The sequence below is a fragment of the Protopterus annectens genome, chromosome 10.part0, assembly GCF_019279795.1.
Source record: "Protopterus annectens isolate FY-2018-M chromosome 10.part0, PAN1.0, whole genome shotgun sequence".
Lineage (NCBI taxonomy): Eukaryota > Metazoa > Chordata > Ceratodontiformes > Protopteridae > Protopterus > Protopterus annectens.
Genome location: NC_056744.1, coordinates 1,418,286,900 through 1,418,308,854, shown reverse-complemented (window position 1 = coordinate 1,418,308,854; position 21,955 = coordinate 1,418,286,900). Strand labels below are relative to the sequence as shown.

Sequence of the window (21,955 nt, the reverse complement as noted above, 5' to 3'; positions counted from 1 at the left end):
TAAATGGTATCACTATTGTGGTATAGAATTTTAAAGCAGTTTTAGTAACACAACAGGTAACATACTTGCTTTTTGATGCAGAAAGCTGTGGGTTCTACTCCACAGTATACAGATGGATTGCTGATACTGTGTTGTATTTTAAGGGGTGGGGTGTTGCAGTCATGAATATGTTCCCCCTTTGGATGAGATGCATAGTAACTATGAACCTGTTTTCAATTTGCCATGCATTCCTTAATGCAATATTACCAGTTCACCATTTTTAATGTAACATAGGAAGTTTATTCTTCAAGAGCGGCAGGCACTGAATTTGTAGCTGAAACACAACCTCTTCATTAGTTACAGATCTCTTTAATGTGGAATTCAGATGACTTTACTTCTGCAGAGATTGTGCTTGATTGGTATTGGTGGATTGTGATGACAGAAGTTTGAATGGTGTTTTATGTTTGAAATGTTCTGAATTTGGTAGTTTTGTCATTATTAGTTCATATGTTTTGTTTCATTACATACTGGAAAAATGTTCAAAACTATAAATTTAAAACATCCTGTAACAAGTGGTGCTGTATTATACAATGGATATAATGTAATACAGGAAGGTAAATCAAAGGAAAGGAAGGTTGGGTGCTGGGCTGGCAACTCGACACCATAAAACTCCACTGCCAATCATGAGCGGACATGTGATCTGCTGTGGCGACCCCTAACCGGGAAAAGCCGAAAGAAGAAGGAGGAAGGTAAATCAAAGAACTTTTGCATGGTCCTAAAAATGTGTGCAAGGGTTCTGTGATTTGAAAACAACCCAAAGGTAAACTTAACCTGCCACTGGCCAGATGCATTTTCCTTGAATATAGGTTTCAGTGCTGTTTCAGTGAATGCGAGTTTCAGAGGCAGAGAAGTTTTAATTCTGTCAGTTTTCATTGTGAGATGGTATTGCTTCGTTTAGCAAATGTCTATCAGTGTTTGTGCTATAACATCGAAAGTAAAAGTTTTAAATTTAATCATTGTAGAAGTAAAGCAGAAAACAGTAAGCACACTGAGAGTTTTGAACAGTGTTTATGGTAACTGGAGAAAAATAGCCAAGTAATGGGACACTGGAATGGCTGCTTGGGGTGGGTGCGATCCATTACCCTTCCTAAGGCCCTGTTTGACCTTGATCTGGCTCTAATGAGAATAGTTTATATGGTGGGTTGTGAAAAATTGCCATTTCTGAAAGTTGGTCTCGGCCCATAAAAGTTTGGGGACCACTGTTCTAAGGTATGGATTCTAGATCTATCCTTGAATCAGCTACTTGGTCTTTTCTTATTAGACAGCTTTGGGAATCGCCCACTTATTAGTAGAACTGCAACAGTGATCCAAAAGAAGGACATAGTACATTTTTGGAAGAACTACCCACAATAGTAGGTGTCCTTCTAATCATTGTTGCAGTTTTATATCCCACCCTCCCTTCCCCCTTTTTTCTGGTTTGGCTGATTGGATTATTATATTTTCCTCCTCTTCTGTCCTTTTGACTTGTACATATGCATATAGTTGCCTGATTAGTTTATTATATTTTCCTCCTCTTCTGTCCTTTTGACTTGTACATATGCATATAGTTGCCTCTTCTGTTTGAGTTCCTTGGTCTAGGGCAAAAAATTGGTGAAGTTATTCACACTTGTGCATCTCTTATGTACCTTTGCTTCTTTTGGGACGAGGTCAGACATCAGACATGTGGCGTGAGAAGAGGGAACCTAGGCTTTGGTATGCTGGCTGTGGATGTACGGCTGTCCTCGGCAGGATAATCCCATTTATTAGTTATACTGTACAGTGATTAGTCGGACATGTACTGGTGTGATAAATTCTTTCACAGCTTTTGCCTAAATAGTCCAAGGTATAAATTAGATTATACTTCTAAATAGTAGCCCTTTTACAGGAAGTAGACTAAAGGGGATCAGATTGCAAAAGAAGACATATGAGATCAGGCAGACATAGTGAGGTTGTAAGGGGAAGAGTTCAGCAGCAAGGTAAGGGAGAAGAGACTGGTCCACCCCCTGTATGAAATAATCAGTATTGACTGTGCTTCCACATCCCCCCTTCCCTCTGTCTTCATCCCATTTCATACCTCCTGGGCCAGAGTTCCATTTGAAGCATGACCTGTTAATCCCTACTACTTACATTCCACTAAAAAAATATTGCATATGTAAGTTATGGAGTAGAAACCAAAGTAGTTTCTCCTGTTATGGAGATGCTTCCAGGTCCCACAGACAAGCTCAAGCTGGCACTGCCTGTGTGAGGTCATCTTCTCTCTCTTGTGGGACTGTGGAAGAAAATGGAAGGTAGTTTTATTTCAGGCTCTTCCTGGTCGCAAAAAATGTGGGCCTGTGGAGACGACTTTGGATTTGCTGGAGCTGAATAAGTTTGTAAGGGTGACAAACTTCAGGATGTTACTCCTCTAGTTTCTCTTGCTTGTGTTGATTCTAATTGCAGTTTGGTCACTTTGAACCTGAAGAAGATTGTATCCAGATACCCATACCTAGACAGCACAAACAATGTTTCAGGTCCGAGGTGTGATTGGACCACCATCAGTTTTCTTGTTTGCCCTTTGGACTTTCCAGTGTACCCAATTTATTTATAAAAAATTTGGCTCCATTGTTCTTGTACTAAGTGACCAATGGGATACAGATGCATCCTTATCCATATGACTATTTCATAAAAGCATCTTAAGCACAGGACATTCAGAGGACTGTAAAGTACAGTAAGTGTGCACTATGTGATCTTTCTGGATTCTCTATAAATGTGTCAAAATCCACTTAGTACTGAAAAAGTCAAAAATTTTCTAAGTGGCTCTGTTAGACACAAAACAGGGTCACGTATGTCCTCCCAAGGACAAAGCACACACCCCTTGTGGATTATACACTTTCACATGTGTATGTCCCCCTTGACATAAATTTAACCATTAATTTTGTTCACTGTATTGATAACGTGAACACACGCTACATTTATTACACTGAAAAGTGCCATATTGCAATAAAGGCCTACCAATATTTATACTGGTCTAACGAAGCTACCATGTCCCTTATATTTTTACCTCTCTTAAAATGAGAAATAGGGCTTTTTTGGCAAAATAGTGGACAAACATTTATCCTGCAACAGGTATTCCCAATAATATTTAATCATGTCTACTAATGCCCCACTCTTAATATTATAAACAGAGGCATAATATATAGAATCCTTTTGCTTCTTGATCTTTCACAGTATTGCCTCGACAATCTACTTTCCTTATTTTCTTCCTTCTATTTCCATATCTTCCCTCTAATACTTCATTTTAGCTGTCTCTAGACTTTAAATCATATCCCCTTCTTTTAAACATATTCACTATTTGTTCAATTTCTTTTTCTAAATTAACTTCATCATTACATAACTTAGATAACCTAAATAATTCCCCATATGGCAAAGCATCCATGACATGAGGAGGGTGACAGCTACTTGCATAAAGATATTGACTACCATCCTCGAACTTCCTGTGTATGTTAGTTATAACATTACCATTCTCCTTACCTTCTAAAATTAAATACAAATAAACCACTTTTCTACCTTTCTGTAAACCATCAAAAGAAAGGCCGAAAGGATTTTTATGTAATTCATTTACAAATCGTTCTATTTCATTCCAACCTTCCTCACACACACAAATTAAATCATCAATATAACAAAAATAAAAATTAACACGTTTCATAAAATCTAACTTCCATAAAAATGTGACCTCAAAGAATGACATAAACATAGTGGCACATGCATAACATATATATTTTAAAATATAAAACTTTGGTACTAGAGGCTTAAATATTGAGCTGAATTGGAAGTGTTTGCTTTAAATGAATAATTTTAAGTAAATTAATTGTTTAATTAATTGAATGTAATTTATGGATGTATAAGAAGGGTGTGTTTTTTTGTACTTGTGTTATTCCTTGAAGGTGGTTGCACCAAGGCGCTAGAATAAATTTTTGCATTTTACTATATGGTCTTTTGGTTTCCTGAAGTTTTCCATTGTGAGCAGAACTGCAGATACGTTTGATATTTGATATGTTTGGACAATAGTTGTTGTAATTTGTCTTTTGGTAAGTACCCTTTCGAGGTTTCTTCTCTACCTTTTTTCTTTATTATATTATACTTGTATTTTTGTCATCCAAGAAGGAAAAATGTCAGTGTGGTTTGCAGATTCCCCATAAAGGCAGTCACGACTACTGTCTTTTTTTGCTTATGTCCCTCCCTCAACCTTACACAGTGCTCCATGAATCAAGTGTATGTCTCTAAGGCCTTTCATAGTTGCTTATCTTCCTTATCCATATACCTTGTGAACCAACAATTTAAGCTGTTGGCTCATGGTGCTATAGCGAAATCCTCCTGTCCTGAGGGTCAGCTGCCTTACCTATAAAGGTTAAACCTAATCCAGTTGCGGTCCAGCCTCCCTGGATGTCTGTCTAGAAGATAGTGAAAGCCCTGAAGACCAGCCATTGCTTGCATTGAATTCCCCTGCAACGACCCCTTGGGGGACGGCATGGATCCTAATTCTTGCAGGTCCTCTGGAGGCATTTCCAAGGTCTGTTCCAGACATTGAAGGGGAACTTCAGCTGATTATTTCCATGAAGCTGAGGGGATTCCTCATATTTTAGTAAGGGAAGAGATTCCTACTATGATAATAGAATCCCACTAAGGGTCTGAACGACCAAAAGTCCTTTGGGAAGACATAGTCTCGCCTATCCTCAAATTTCCAGAGGCATTATCTTTCTAAGTCCACCTTTGTGTGTAGGCAGACTCACCCACCTCCCAAGGGTAAGAAGGGGTTTAGACATATTGCCCCTACTAAATCCACACAGACTCCCTTCATTTCAGAAGTCTTCTTTTCAGGACAAACTTGTCTCCATTTAACATTTAACTTTTTCCCCTCGACCAAGTCTCTGTATATCTTCACCTTTCTCTGTCTCTTCCAAGCTGGTGTCAGATTAGCTTGGACTCTTTGGTGTGCTGTCCATCATTCGTCAGGGGTATTTCATGGCTTGGATATCCTACCCCCCCCCCTTTTCAGACATTCCACAACCTCCTCCGGAACAGCTTCTTATTTTTCAGTAAGTTTTGCAGTCCCTTTTGGATCAGGGCATTATCCATCCTGTTCCACCCTCCCAAGTGAGAATGGGGTTTTATTCCAGACAGTTTTTGTTTCCTCAGAAAATAGGTATCTGGATACCAATTCTGGATCTTTCTGTGCTCAACACCTAACTCATGGCCTTTTCTTTCCCAGTTCTGTGTCTTCAGACCTTATTTCCTGTTCCTCTTCCCCATGCCTTCTTGGTTTCTATGGACCTCAGTGATGCATACCTTCACAACTCAATTCACCCTCTGTTCAGGAAAAGTTTACATTTCTGTTTCTTCCTCTCCTTTTTAGTTGTCTGCTTTGCCCTTTGGCCTTTCTACTGCCCCAGGGATATTCACCAAATGCCTTGCTGCTGTCATTGCTTTTTTTTAAAGGGATACAGATGTTCCCCTTTCTGGATGACCTGCTCATAGAGACCCCTTCTCCCAGGAGTCTTTTGCAGGATCTCCACTTTCCCACTTTTGCAAAGTCTCGGTTTCACCACAAAACTCAAGAAATCTGTTCTATGCCCTCCCAGGATCATGTTTTCCTAGATGTCAGGCTTCAGACTCTTCCCATGTTGGCTTCTCTTCCTGCTGCAAAGGTTTTGTCTCTTAACAACCTTTCTCTATCCTCTACTTCCTCTGATCGCTCTTACAGCCAGAGAATTTCTCAGAGTTCTGAGGTTTATGGCCCCCACTATTGTCTTGCTTCCTCTTTCCATGCTCCATATGAGGAAGCTATGATAGCACCTGAAATCAGTGTGACTTCAGAAATGCCACCCTCTGGATCTCCCTATTCCTTTTCTTCCTCATCTCAAACTTGAGCTTCAGTGGTAAATTCAACAACTCTCTCTCTCAATATGGGGCTTCCCTTTCAGGCCTCAGTTCAGTCTCAGAAACTGTTCAGGGATGCCTCAGACTATGGGTGCGGGGCCTCTTCGTAAGATCATAGGAAGTTACTAGGCAATTGACCCTGAGGCACTTTCAAGCCTCACCAAGAATTTAGCCCATGTTCCAACAAGTCAACACCCTATGCCACTGAACCACTGTCCAGCAGGGACACAGTTGTAATCCCAAGAGTGTATTTTCTGTTCCCATATCATCCAGTTATCTAGGTTGTGCTTAAAAAGGGTAATGAGATACTCTGCTTGACGTGGAGAGGAAGTGTATTCCACAAGAAGGGGAGTCTCTGGGACACAGCTCTGTCCTGCCAACAAGTCCTGTTGATGTCACAGACCAGTTTGAGGTTGCGTGTGTGGGTTGTTCGAGTGGAGCTTGACTTCCGGATATGCAGCAGGTCCCATCAAGGTGGGGTCTGAGATTGCTTTGTATGCCAGACAGAGGTCACCTCTGTGGAGTCTGTAGGAGACTAAGTAGAGGGACAGGGCCTTTAGCCTCTCTGTGTAGGGTAGATGTTTGAGGCTTTGGATCCTCCTGGTGAGGAACCTCTGTGTTCTGTCTAGCTGCTGTGCTGAATGTGCCTTGTGAGATGCATGCTGAAAGGGGCATTGTCCTCAATAATGGGCCTTATAAGGGAAGAATACAGGAATGTTATGACCACCTTGTCCCTGGATGAGATGCCCTTAATAATGAGGTGGGCCATGTAGAAAGCTTTCTGTACAACGGAGGCAGTATGGTGGTCAAAAGTCAGTTTGCTATCAACCTGGGTGCCCAAGTCCCCCACGACTGATTGCATGCTTAGGACCTTATCAGTGTGATAATTTGTGGGGCCATCACTCTCCCCAAAGGGGATGATGATGCATTTCCTGGCATTCAGTTTGAGGTCATATCTCTGTCACCAGTCATTTGTTTGGGTGAGACCCTCTTGGAAGATGTCCACATCACTAAGGGAATTGATGACAGCACCCAACTTGCAGTCATCTGCAAACTTGGTCAGGCATATCCCACTGGTTTTGGCCTGCACCTCAGAAAAGTATATCCCAAACAGCTGAGGCCCCAAGACTGATCCCTGGGGTCCACGGCTCTATATGGGTCTACTGCTTGAGGTGGCTTCCCCTTTTTTGGCTAGGTGCGTTTTATTATTGAGCCAGTTTGCTACCCATCTGGTAACATATGGATTGATGCCTAGTTGAGAGAGAGTATGTATTATAACTGAGTGGGGAATAGTATCAAAGGCTTTGGTCAGGTCAAGGTAGGCAGTGTGCACTGTCTTCCACTAATCCATGGCCTTGGTGACTGTCTCAAAGAAATCAACCAGATTTAACAAGCATACCGCCCCCCCCCCCCCTTGACAAAACCAAATTGTGTGGGATCTAGTGTCTGGAAGTTGCCCTTGTCAATGAGGTCCATGATAATTCGCTCCATGGCCTTGCAGATCAGGCTAGTTAGGCTGATGCATCTATAATTTCCTGGATCAGTGGAGGCTCCACCTTTGTGCAAAGGGATGACAGTGGCTGTCCTCCACTCAGCTGGGACAAAGCTGGTACTCAAGCTTTGGTTGAATAAGGTGCCTAATGGTGCTGCAGGTTCATGTAGGATGCAGCCTGGGATGTTATCGGGTCCCATGGAGGCTGTATTGTTTGCCTTTGAGAGGACAAGTGATGACTTGCTTCCTAAAGATAAGGGGAGGGGGGCAGGTATTGGGGGTGTCCTGTTTTACTGATGGGGGGACAGAGGAGTGTTTTCACTGATTCTTTCTGCCAGCAGGTTGGCTATATATATATATATATATATATATATATATATATATATATATATATATATACATTGTTTGTGTATGTGGTGTCCTTGACCATTCCTTGAGATTGCAGACATACATGAAGAAGGCCTTATGCTTGTCTTCAGTAGATGTGGCCAGTTTGAACTCAGAAGTTTGGTTTGGAGGATTTCACTAGTGCTCTCATTTGCTTGTTCAGGCTAAGGAGAGATTACTTCCAGTTAGGCACCTGCTCCTTCTTGGTCCTGGACAGCAATGTTTTCCATTTATTATAGAGTTTGTTTATTGCAGTTGCCCACCAGACAAGTTTACTCTTTGCGGATGATTTCATCTTGCTTGGGTATTCCTAATTCTTTGCAACTATGTAAATGCTCATTTAGTACTCTGGTGTAGGTTTGGACGCATGTGCCAGTTCCTTTCGAGGAGGAGGGGGCTGTGAAGCTGTTTATACCTTCACTCAGGAGGGTTTTATCAGCTTTGGAGAAGTTTTTGTTTGACCCTAGCAAGGCGGGATTGGGGGAAGATGGTGACTTCAAAAGTGACCGCTTTGTGGTCTGATCTTACTAGGGATAATGACACTTTAGGGATGCTGCAGTGGTTACTCATGTTGGTTAATACCAAGTCCAAGATATTTTCACCTCTTGTGGAGGTGTAAACCAGCTGGTCCAAGGCATTTGCATTGACAAAATCAAGGAATCTCTGGGCATTTGTTTTGGCATGAGTATTTCTTCCAATCCATAGTTGGATAGTTAGCCGCCCAGGATCAGGGTAAAGGATTGAATGTTGATAGATTTGATGTGGTCCAGATAGTTAGAGTGATCATCTTGAGTCAAAGTTGGAGACCTGTAGCTGTCTAGATTTGTGTACCTGGAGTGTTTCCTGTGCGTCATACTGCTTGACCAGCCTGGAGGTGCGTATGTCATCTATATATATTACATCTGTACCTCCTTTTGCTTTACTGGCCACGGTTTGGGGTCTGAATGTATTATAGGATGAGCAACCTGGTATGGTTGGAGTGCTCTCCGCAGCTTTGAACCAGGTTTCTGTGACTGCACAAATGTCAGCATCTTCCAGGGTTAAGAATGCTTGCACTGAGTGCAGTTTCATGTTTAGACTCCTAGCATTTAGCAGCATGACCTTTAATTTACGTTTTGATGACATTTTCATGTTGGTAGTTTTGACCTCATGGCATTGTCTAAAAAAGGCACTATGGGGAGGCAGGAGCCTTTGCCAGGAGCCTGAAGCCCAAGGGAGACAGATGCAGGCCATCTCCGGCAAAGCATCATGGTTTGTCAATCATGTCATCCCTGGCTGTCAGATACTGGATCCCTCTTGTAGCCCTCTAAAGGTCCAGAGTCTCTGGTCCTCCTTTTCCTAGGTCATATCATGTCGGTGTAAAATAGATAAGAGCTCTGCAAGCTTTTCTTTCCCTTTTTCACCCTGGCCCCTCAAAGTTTTCAGAGACAGTCCCACTGTGATGTGGTACGTCAATAAATGAGGGCACAAGGTCCTATCTCCTTTGAAGATTAGCTCTTTAGGCATGGGATATAGCAATCAAGTGATTCGTCAGGTGGTTTACATTCCTTCAGAGCACAATCCAGTGGCAGACTCATTGAGCAGATCCAGAACACAGGCTCACAAATGGATGCTTCAGAGATGTGTTTCTGGACATTGTCCATAGGTGAGGAATTCTACAGGTAGATCTTTTTACCACCCCTCTGAACAGACCGCTTCCTCTTTTCAGTTCCAGAGTACCAAGTCATCTGACTTGGAAAGCAGATTCCATGTCTTTTCCTTGGAGCAAGGGACTTACAGTGGCTTCAGCAAAGAACTCTGTTCCCCTTCCTCTGTTAACAGGAGTTGTGCACAAAATCAGGCAAGACTCTTCCCAAAATCTTGCTGGTAACTCCCTTTTGGCCCAGACAGCATTGTTTCCCCTTTCTTTATCACTTAGCCAGGGGCATTCGCTGCAAGTTCCCTGACCAGGGTGGATCTTTTCACACAAGACAAAGGGGTGTTTTATCCATCCAAACCTGTCATCTCTTCAAATGACACTGTGGGTGACAGGGTTTTGATTCCTTTTAAGCAACTCTTTTCAGAGGATGTGCTTTTGGTAGAGCAGGAGGCCAGTAAAACCACTACTAAAAAACTGTACATGTCCAGGTGGAAAAGATTTTCTGTCTGGTGCCTCTGTCTTTCTCCATCAGGATCCCCTGTCGGGGAAGGTTCTTCTGGCTCCCTCTTATTTATGTGATTCTTTCCATGCTGGATTGGCAAGGTGGTTAATGGGTTGTCTCTTAGTCAGGGTATTCACCTTCCTTCCATCTCATCCTGGACTTCTTCGGACATTTCTTTTTGTTGTCCCTTTCATAAAAAATGTCCTTTCTCTGTAAATGCAGTTGCTACCTTTGGTGACTTTTTCAAGGGGTTAGACATCAATTCCATCCTTGAGGCTGCTACTTGGTCCTCTGTTAATACTTTCACTTAACCTTATAAATTGGATGGTATTTCCAGCATCAGAGCAGGTTTTGCCAAGGCTAATTTGCCTGGGTTTGTTGAGGGCTGTTGTGGGCCTTCTTCCTCTCAGCTTTCTACTTAGCTCTTGCACTCTAGCTTATGTAAAAATATTGCAACAGTGATATGAAAGGACATAGTACAGTTGTGTAAAATCTTACCATAACAGTGTAAAATTTCACCATAACAGTAGATGTCCTGGCTGAGGGGCCTTGCTTTCTCTCTGGATGTATATTTTCTCTCTTGTCCCTGAGGATATTCTTTTCCTCCTGGGCCAAATCATTTTCGAGTGTTGGCTCTTATACATCGCCTTTATGTCCTAAGCCTTACACCGAGAGCATATGTGTAATGTACAGCATCCATAGAACCTAAAGACTTTGTTATACTGGATAGACATAGACATCGGGCTTTCCTTGGTGGGAGATCCCTTTTGTATCAAATACTGCAACAGTGATGAGGACAACTGTACTTTCTCCTCAGGACCAACAAGTAAAAATAAGAGGAAAGGCCTGCTTGGTAAAAGTAATCCATTATCTTATATCAGACTTCAGTGTCTGTTCAAATGGTGCTGTTCTTTGGTGCCCAGCAAGGGACTTCCAGTGGCTTCAGCAAAGAACTGTGTTTCCAGTGATGTGGAGAGCAAAATAAGTTCTTTGCGAAGAAGACTGAACCCCAGCTACCCTGAATATTAGGGCCATGAACTACAAGCCACTCGCATGTTGAAGCTTCAAGAGTATCCCCTTAATTTGTTGAGACCAAAGCTGGGTGGCAGTTAGGGGATAACATCATTTCCCAAGTTGCCAGTCTGTGAAAAGCAGCTGTAATGCAGTGTCCTGAGTGAAGATGCATCACCTGGTTCTGCATGTAAAAAGCAAAAATTCAAGAAAATTTTCTCTGAAATCCTTTGGTGCCTTCTTTTAAACTTTCTCTTGTGTGTGGTCCCAGTGCAGCGTCCTGACCGTCCGAGAAACTGTGTGCTTGCCACTAATCACCTATGCGAAAGTGACCTCAACCCCCCCCCCACACACACACACAGAAGACACCTGGCTGAAATTTTATCTACTGGCCCCGAAACTGATGCAAGGACTGTTGCTGTTTAGCCAAGGACAGGAGGAAACAACAAAAAAATCACAAGGAATACTATCACCTACATGGAAAAGTGACCTCAGTCCTCCCCCAAACTTGAACACACCACACCTGGCTGAAATGTTTTCTACTGGCCCTGAAATCGATGCAAGGAATGTTTCTCTCTAGCCAAGGATGGGAGAAACCAAAAAAAAAACACCATCACAAGCTATATGTGTGTGTCCATTTGCTTCTTCCTCACTTGGTGTTAAAATAATTTTTTTTGTCTTTTTCTCAAATTAAACTAAGCTGTGATGTGCACAAGTATTTCTTGGCTCACTAACCCCCATCCACCACCTTTCTTCCATCCCCACTGAGTATGCATCTCTCCCTATAGTCTCTGTATCACTTTGGCACCAAATTAACTTCAAGAAAGTGTGCTAAAGGCTAAGACTTTGCCTGTCTCCTCTCTTTTCTAAACAAGGGCTTACTCCATACATTATCAACATCTGTCCTTGCTCAGCTAGTCACTCTACTCTAAGCACTCTACTACTCACTGATAAAACTTTGAAGCACACCGATCTGCTGCTCCTGGCTCTGCCCCTGCCATAGCTACATCTCTCTTTCTTTGTACAGCCACATTCTCTCTTTCCTTTTTTCCACCTTTTCTGTTGTAAAACTTCACTTTATCACCCCTTTCCTTTAAACTGTTTTTTTCTAACACCTGCTTCCTCTCCCCCTCCCCCTTTAAACTATTTAACATTTGCTTCCTGTCCCCTCCTCTCTGTTCACTACTTCCTTCTGATTCTCCCTAATCCCTCCACTCCCAGAGTTGCTCACCAGAGGTTACTTAGTACTCTGAAATCCTTTGGTGCCCCCCAATTAACTGTGTGCTTGCCAAGTAAGTCAGTGCATTGAAGAGTCTTGTTCATTTACACCTTACTAAGCCATAAACACAAGTTATAAGTATGAAAGCTTAGAGCAGAGTTTAGTTTGTTCTCTATACTGGGCTTGTTTAACTAATGGAATAAGGTTACTAGCAACAATATCGCTGCACTAGTTTTACCTGTTTCATTTACTGGTTTTCTGCCTGTTGTAAACAAGCTCTGTAATACTGCTGTTTGGCCTGTAATTAAAAGTTGATAGATGTACATGTACTTAATATGCTTACTTTGCTAAGACTAGGAGCAAACAGACGCACACATTTGGCTTCTTAGTCATTGTGCCTTACCTGTACTGTCCTGCTCGTGTTTGTCTTTTACTCAAATGAAACTAACTTCCAGGCATTTGTATTATACTCTGCCAGTGTGTTAGACCCTCAGAGAAGCTACCCATTTGACTCATTTCTTGGACAGTACTGTCACTAATCTTTAACTGAATGCTTGATTTCATTTGATCTTTGTTGAAACCTAGCACTATGTATTAACTGCTAAAAATGGTGAAATCTTGTCTGTTTTATTAACTGCTGCTTGCTTGTTTACTGTTGTGCTGTACAATTGGAAGGTGTAATCTGTTTATATTGTTGAATATTTGCATGTAGTATTTGGGTACTGGCAACTGCATTCTCTCTTCCTTCTGCTTATTCCAGCTTGATTAAATGCTAGCATCCCTTAACCTTACTATGTCCTGTATTCTCTCTTCCTTTTGCCCACTCTAAATTTGAGTAAACGCTTGACTCCATTGACCATTCTGCTATCACCTGTGTACTTTCTCCTCTCCCAGTGCCTACTTAAAGGCCCCTTTCTCTAAGTCTGTGCTATAAACTAAGCTACTCTACTTTCTAGCTCTTCATGCCTTGCTAGTCTTCCATTCCCTTTCTACTGCTCCCTGCAGATCCAGGAGTCCTCTCTCCGAGCCTTCTACAGTTTCTCTCACTCACCCTCCAGCCCGCAACCTTCACTCTTTCTCTGTCTCTCAATCCTCTGCCTTCTATTTCATTCTTTCTGCTTGCCCCTAATATTCAGTACCCCTTCATTAATTGCTATCTCTTCTAGTAAATGTTTTACCACCGAGCTCACTATCTTATTGCATTACATCTCTCTTTTATTTTACAGTAGTCACCTACACGGAAAAGTGACCTCAGCTCCCCACCCTACCCTGAGCACACTTGGCTGAAATTTTATGTACTGGTACTGAAACCGATAACAAGGACTGGTGCTCTCTAGCCTAGGATGGGAGGAATCCAAAACAAGCAAGACTGCTACATACTCTGCAAAATGATCATATGCAAAATACTAAAAAGTTATGGAGGTCCATAAACTCTATTATACCCAGGCAGAAAGCGATAATCCCTCCCATGATCAACACATGGCCCCAGCTGAAACTGTCTCACTTTTTAACTAATTCTTTAAAAACAGTATAGTCAACCTCACTGCCAACTTACCACTAATCAACCCACTGCCCCCAGACCAAGCTGCTCCAATAAGACCAAACTTCTCTCTTGTACCCATACCTACCTCCACCATAAAAAAAAAAAAACTCCTGCTTAAACTTAAACCTGGATCAAATGCTCCAGATAACTTAGCACCAGAATTCATCCAAAAATCAGCAGATGCTATACCCTACCCCATTAGTATACTACTAAACAGATCCATTCAAGAGTCCTTCACTCACATCATCTGGAAAAAGGCATTTATCCTCCCTCTCCACAAAGGTGGAAACAGTAATGATATATCTAACTTCCATCCAATTGCCATCCTCTCTCTCCTCTCCAAAATTCTAGAAAAATGTATCCCTAGCCAACTACTTAAATACCTACTACACCACAACCTCCTCTCCCCAACCCAACATGGGTTTAGGCCTAGTCATAGCACCACCGCAGCTCTTGTATCTTTATTGGACACACTCAACCATACTCGAGACTCAGGATATCTTGTCTCCCCACTATTTCTTAACCTATCCAAGGCATTCGATACTGTCTCCCACCCGCTTCTTCTGACCAAACTCTCCAGTTTAGGCATACCTCCCCCAACACTAGGCTGGTTTTCCAACTGCCTTACAGATAGACAGCAAGCAACAAGATAGCACCAATCCCTCTCTCCTTTCCACCGCAGTCCCACAAGAGTCTGTAGTAGGTCTACTGCTCTTCAGCATTTTCAATAATGATTTCCATATCAGCATACTCCATGCTCATGTCATGCAGTATGCAGATGCTTCCACCATCGTTTGCATGGTCAAGCCTACTTCAGAACTTCTTACACTCACCCAAAATGCCTTCACCTCCACTGAAACCTGGATGTATAATAACCATTTAGCCTAAATGCTAATAAAACGAAACTCGTGTTATTCACCCCCAAAAAAACAACACACCTAACCACAAATGAATTTATCATCAACTCCCTCATCAATACTTGCCTCTTAGTAGTCCCATATACTAAACTTCTAAGGGTCATCATAGATGAACACCTAACTTTTAACCAGCATATTAACACAAACATAAAAAAAAAAAAAAAAAAAAAAAAAAAGAACATCATCAGAAACTAGGCATCCTGTACAGGCACAGACACTTCCTCACCTATGCAGCAGCGCTATCCCTTGCCTCTTCCTTTCTACTTCCATCCTTGCTTTATGTTGCACCTCTCCTTACTAATGTACAGTCCTCTCTTAAACTGGACTCGTGCTACAAACAGTCCCCCCTACCACTGCATATCACTCCAATGTCTAAACTGGCTAGAACTTCCCCAACATCTAACATACCTGCAACTATAACCACAGCTCGTAAGCTAATATATAAACCTTCTAGTTGTCCGTCCCTCTTCTCACTGTTCACCATGTAACACCCAAATAGACCTCTGAGATCAATCAGATGCTCCTTAATGTAGCAAAACCTAACCCTTCTGCCAGTATTGACTATAAAAAAACATATTCCTAGCCTTCCTGCTTTTCCTCCCCATCTCAATTGTGTCTCAGACTCCTCATGTATCCATTCAGTGCTTCCAGCGTACTAAGTCCAACATGTGCCACCCAGCCAAACAATATCAGTTACCTGCCATATCTTCTATTCATTCTTGATGCCTATATAGCAGTAGCTCTAAGGCTATACCTTACTTCCAGTATCTTTCCTCTGTTGCTCTACATCTTTTCCTCTCTACTGCAAAACTGCAATACTGTATTCTTCACAAATTCACTATTATTCCATGTCATCAATTGTATTCCTGCTTGGCTTGCATACTTAAAATGTAACATCTCTGTAACTAGTAGTATCTATTTTATTTTATCACCTATTCTGTAATGTAGTGTTCTGTACCATCGCTGCTTGAGTTCTGTATTTTGATTCTGTAACTTTATCATGTTGTTTGTTTTTGGAGCTTTACTCCCTGGGCCTGTACAGAAAATAGACTCACCCTGGTCCAGTAGACCTCTCAGTAAACAAAAGCAAATAATGAAGAAAGAAAAAGGAACAACCATGCAGGTGGTTAATGATCTTTTTCGTCCTCTACACAAAAGTATCATAAAAATTATCCCATTTAAAGCTGGCCCTCATGCATTACACAAAAGAAATGCAAGCAACCAAGGTATGAGGGGCGAGTGCAAGAAAGAATGGCTATAGTTAGAACCATAGGATAAAAGCCTGGAAGCCCTTATGTCCATAACAGATTAAACAGCTATGAGTCGGCAACATTTGTTTCTCATCTCACCCCCACTCCCTCCCTTACTCCATGCATACCTTGCATCCCCTTCTTCCCATCCAGTAAAATGGAGTTCAGGCTGGTCCAGTTCATACCAAAAATGAGAGGCTATTACACAAGACAAGTGGTTCTGATAGATATTACAGGGGTACAGACTATGTTATCAAAATAATGCAAAATTCCTAGACATGGCTTCCATTCACAGGGATCAAGTACATCTCAACCCACACTTACACACACCCACAAAAAGATTTTATTGTCACAGAGTGCCATAGAGAGAGTATAGGACAAGTAGATTTTTTTTTGCATGCACATAGTGACCTTACATGACCTTTGCTTGACTCTGGCATGTAGATTGAGGAAAAGAGCTACATAATTATAGGTTCATAGGTAGGTACTAGGCTATTGGCCCTAGGGCCTATACAAGCCTAGCCAAAAATGTACCCTGGCTTTCGCCACCCAAGAAAATTATTTTCCTGTGCCCCTGTCAAGCAGAACCACAGAAGTGATCCCCGGGGTGAATTTCCTATTACCCATCCAATCATCAAGATTTTTCCTTGAAGAGTGCTAATGAGGAGCTCTGTTTGACATAGATAGGTAGTCTGTTTCAGAGTATGGGAAGTCTCTGGGACAGGAATCTATCCCTCCAGCATGTTCTGTTTATTGTGGTGACAAGGTGTAGGTCCCTAGAGCGTGTAGCTCGGAGGGATTGGAATTTCTTTAAGTGGAGCATGTCCAACAGCTCTGGGTTTGACATAGCTTTGTATGTTAGGCAGAGATTGCCTCTGAGTAGGCGATATGCGATGGAGTAAAGCTGGAGTTTTTTGAGATGGTCTGCGAAAAGCATCTGTTTATGGCCAGTAGTCCTCTTTGTGAGGTATTTTTGTGGCCTTTCCAGTTGTTGTAGATGTCTTGTGAGGTACATACCAAAAGGGGCATTGTACTCTATAATGGGTCTAATGAGTGATGAGTAGAGGGGAACAATGACCTCTTTTTTTCTGGATGAGAAACCTTTTGTGATGAGGTGTGCCACGTAGAAGGATTTCCTGACCACTTTGGCGATGTGATTATCAAAGGAGAGACTACTGTCCACCTGTGTCCCAAGGTCTGTTATCACACTTTCGGTGTTAAGTAGACTACCGCCTATGTGGTAGTTCATGGGTACAGAATATTTACCAAAGGGGATGACAATGCACTTTTTGGCATTGAGCTTGAGACCATGTCTTTGACACCAAGCATCCTTCTCAGTGAGGCCCTTTTGTAGGATGTCCACATCATTAGGAGTTTCAATTATAGGTTCAATTATGTTTAAAAGTGCAAGATTATAAAAAAAAATATTATATTTAATGTATATACTGCATAATATGGGCTATAGTAAGTCACAGTTGTTAAAGTCCTGAAGGAAATTATTTTCACAACTAATTCAGGAAGAAATAAAGTTAAATAGAACTAATTCATACAGATAGAGCTGCTACAGCCCCTATCTGTGTTTTTACACATTTTTTTTACTGGTAAGATGATTTCACCTGTAAAAAATGGAATATTTTGTTAAGTGATAAGTTAAAACAAATCTTGCCTCTAATTGCAAAAGTTTGAGTATTTCAGATAGGGTAATACACAATATGTATGTTTCTGCAAAGAGTAAAACAATAATTAAACAAGAGTGTTATCAGTGTCCTCAATATGTTGTTTGCTTGTATGTGTTGGAGGGCATAATTTGTATAATTACTGAGAGAAGACATGATCTGATGTCAGTTTTCATTCTGTTCTCAACTGATGGGTTAGGATCTGATCCCTCGGATCTGACACAGCCATTGCCAAAGCTCGTGGCAACCAAAAACTCTCAAGCGTCTCCCATACTCATAATGTTGCAACCCAAAGTACCTCAGATCTCATTTGCCGCTATATGCGATAAGATGTGGTGACCATTACTCTCAAGCAGCTAAGTCATTAAATTGTGAATTTTTTTTTCCTGGTGAAACCTGTCATATTCTTTGTATTCCTTGTATTCTTTAATCCCTTACCTTTTTGCTTTTTCTACTAGGTAAAATATCTTTCTGTCCCTCTTTCCTCCTTCCGTACAGTTTTGTATCTTTGAGTACTATTGCTAGCATTTTTTCTCTTTTTTCTACACACTGTGTAGTTTTCTTTATTACCATTGCTGGTAATTTTTTTTCTATCATTTTTATAAATAATTAAAAAAAGAATATATATATATATATATATATATATATATATATATATATATATATACATATATATATTTTATTTATTTTCTACTGTGGAACGTTCTTATTAGAATCTCCTTGTTTCTTCACTGTTGTTTCTACCATTGTAGGGAAAGAAGAGAGTCCAGCTGGATTAAAAAATATGTCTTAAGTGCAAGCACAAGATTCCATTATCGGATGCCCACACTTCATGTATGTATTGTCTGGGACCTCTCCATATTTACAAGAAGATTGCTCTATTTGTCACTGGTTTAACCGTAGAGCCCTGGTAGAGAGAAAAAAAAAATTTGATATTAAAAGGATTTTTCCTTCTTTCAGAGAGGCTTTATCTGGAGTTATGGCCCCTAAAAATTCTAAAAGATCTAAATCTCCTTCTGTGAGCCCTTCTACGTCTTCCTCTAAGGCTTCAGAGCAACCTAGAGAAAAGCTTCCTCCTGATCAGACTTCTCCTTTGGATCCTAAAGGAAAAAAACACTATTTTCGGATCAGACCTCAACCTCTGATCCATAGCTCACAAAAAAGGGATTAATCGGATTCGACCTCAGGAAATGAAAATAACAATCGGATCATACTACTTCAGATCCGATGCATAAGCCAACTGATCCATCTACTCCGTCCAGTATTGTTTACTTTCCAAGGGCTAGATACTCCCCTTCATTAGATCCAGTTCTCTCCAGGGTTCCCTCTCCCTTTTTGGTGAGACCTAGGTCCCCATCGGGATTTTCCACTCACTCACTCTTCCAGGAGCTTAACAGAAGAAGATGTGGAGAGAGTGATGAGAAGAGTTCTCTCAGTGCAGACTCTGATCAGTGCCCCTTCAGCTCCTACCCCTTCAAGCCAGGAGGTCTGACCTTCTTCTCCTCTGACTCATTCCATCGTCTGAGTCCTTAAATCTTTGCTGTCCGATTTCATCTGATACCTTTATCTTCTAATTCAAAGTTTGCTCTGAGCACTTCCATTCAGTTGTATCTCATGAGCTCTCAGAGCCACGGCTTCCCTATTGGATCTGAGGTGTTTGAATCAACTCTGAAGTTGTCAGAGCCATCTCTGCACCTCTGCGCCTTGGCACAGGTTAGCTCAGCTCTGGCTTCTGCCTCGTGAAGGATTGTCCTCAGAGCAGGGAGAAAGGGACAATGGTTCAGAAGCCTGCTTTTTTGGATCAGAGGTCCTCTCCCTCTCTTTGGAGGTCTGCCTTTGAGGCTATGGAGAGAGCGTTGTCTGTCTCTGTTATACAGATGGTTCTTACCCCCTTTGATCTTCCGTCTACAGCCTTGATGTCTCTGCTGTTGGAGTCTCAACCCTCTTTTTTACAAGGAAAGCCAGTACTGAAACCCCAGGCTTCCCAACTGGGTATCCTGACTTCTGATACCTCCCCCGAGCATCTGGCTTAGGAGACCCCTAAGAAGAAGACATGCAAGAGAAAGCACTTGGAATCCCCAGAGGAGTCTTATCACAGAAGATAGAGTTTGATGAGGGTGAAAGGACCCCATGGTCACCTCCTGAGGATGTTTCTTTGAGACATCCTTAAAATCTTAAAACAGAGATGTGGTTGAACATCCAGCTACCTTTCGTCTGGTGTCTGAATTCCTGGAGGCTTTTGGTACTGGCCTGTCTTCCTCCAGGGTGGCTCCGCCCACAGATTAGCTTATTGAGTTGATCTTTCGGCGGGCATGTAAGGATCCTGACAGAACTTGAACCAGTACCTCGGAGACCTGGTAAAATTATGGCACCACTGGAGGGCAAGCAATTTTGGGGAAATGGAGTTCTGTTGATGCCAATTATCCAAGCTTTTTTATAAGAAAGTTTATTACAGAGGTGAAAGAGACTCTGAATAGTGAATCTCTCTCCCGCCTTGTTTTATTGATCTTCTGAAGCAGGTTTAGATCCCTTGTTCTGGTGTTTGTGGGACTGTTTGATTTGTGAAGGATGAAGAGATCCTCTATAGATGGGGCTCTCATTGCTTGGAAAGTAAGGCATGGCTTTCTCTGAAAAGCCTATAAGACACAAAAAAGAGGGGAAAGTGCTTGTCTTGTTGTAGCTTTGGGATTTTAAATCTGTTATCTTCATTGTCAAAACCTTCTATGCCTTTCCAATCATGTCTGGTGAGGTACATCCCAAAGGGGGCCTTGTATTTTATAACTGGTCCCTCTTTGCTATCACATACTCTAAATGTGCACTTTTTCATAACAAGCAACCTCTAAAATGATACTTAAGTAAGCAATCTCAACTGTATAGTAAATGACAGCTAAAATCTGCAACAAAGTACAAGGTCACACATACTGGATATATGAAAAACCATCAAGCACGTGTTTGTGTGTAAATATATATATGCGTGTGTGTGTGTGTGTAGCAGTTCATTTACATCTAATTGTCTTTTAATATATTTTGCAGGTTTGACATACGCTTGATGAAAGAAGGTCGAATGAAAGGTCAAGCTTTTATTGGGCTTCCTAATGAAAAGGCAGCAGCCAAAGCTGTAAAAGAAGTAAACGGATATGTCCTACATGAAAGACCAATGGTGGTTGTATCCTTTTACAAAAAAAAATGTATAATGCAATATAACAAATGGGTAATACAAATGGGTCATTAGTGAATCGTAATTATTAGTCATTCTAAGGAAAATATACGTGTATATTAATATACATGTAGGTATAAAAATACTGATAAAAAGGATTTTAATCTACTGAGTCAGCCTGAAGATTGCTGCTGCATCTGCCCTTTCTTCAGAGAGGGTAACTGCATTAGAAAAGTATAACATTTGAGTTTAGCCACCTTATTCATGTTTTCTTTTGGATAGAAGTTGAAAAGCAAGGAAGTAATGCAGGTCTCACTTTGTGTTCCACATTTTCCCGTGCTCTCTTTGGTTCTGTTAATTGTTTTGAGTGCTACACAGCTGTCACTGTGTTACACGTTTTTGCCATGTAATTATTGATGTTCTTCGTGTTTCACTGTTGCAGTCATCACCTGTGGGGTATCCCTGCTGTGGTAGCCCTCGGCTGGCCCGAATACCAGAGTCAATGTTTTTCTGCATAGGCTGCTGTCACCTGTAGTCTGACATCAGGTCATCAGTGCTATAAAGCAAGGCAGCCGATGCCATTACATCAGTCTTTCTTGCCGAGGAGCCTGTAGCAGAAGCAATTCACAAGTGTGTCAGTCGGTCGCTACCAGAGTTTGAATTTCAGCTGAAAACGTCTAAAGCTAAGTACCCCATTGGGGATACTTTTCTCTTGCACTAACCGATGTCCGAAAAAGTTAACAGTTGTCTCGCCTGTGGAAAGCAGATCCCACACCGAGACTTCCATTCATACTGCGTCACTTGTTTAGGACCAGACCACGATGTCCCCCGTTGCTGGTTCTATGCACTCTTTAACGCGAGAACCATTCACTGTAGACCTCTTATTGTAGGCTGGTATTTTCGTCTTCTGTCTTCACATTCCAAAATGGCATCCGTCAGTCAACAATCTATGGACATTCTGAAAAAACGAAGAGATAAAGATAGAGACAGACCACACAAGGCTAAGCCTTCCGACGACTCCACCACTAAGCAGGTCATCAGTTCTCCGGAATTCAGTGAGGCGCTTTAGTAGCCTCTGATGCCCGATTCAGTATCTATGCAGACCTCTACCGAGACCCTTTCGGAGTCTGGTATGCCACAGAAATCTGCTTAGTCTTCCTAGCCTTTGGCTGTCTCTGCCTCATTTGGGTCCGGAGCCGCGATGCAGGCACCGGCTTCCAAGGAGGCC

At 41.7% G+C, this 21,955-nt stretch overlaps 1 protein-coding gene across 3 annotated transcripts in view; it reads left to right on the top strand.

Moving 5' to 3' along the window:
• Positions 1-21,955, top strand: part of RNPC3 (RNA binding region (RNP1, RRM) containing 3) — an 864,050-nt gene that overhangs the window by 795,168 nt on the left and 46,927 nt on the right. For all 3 annotated transcript variants that reach the window (XM_044086040.1, XM_044086039.1, XM_044086041.1), the window contains exon 13: positions 20,604-20,736. In XM_044086040.1, coding sequence (XP_043941975.1) covers positions 20,604-20,736 — 133 coding nt within the window. The remainder of the gene's footprint in view (positions 1-20,603; positions 20,737-21,955) is intronic.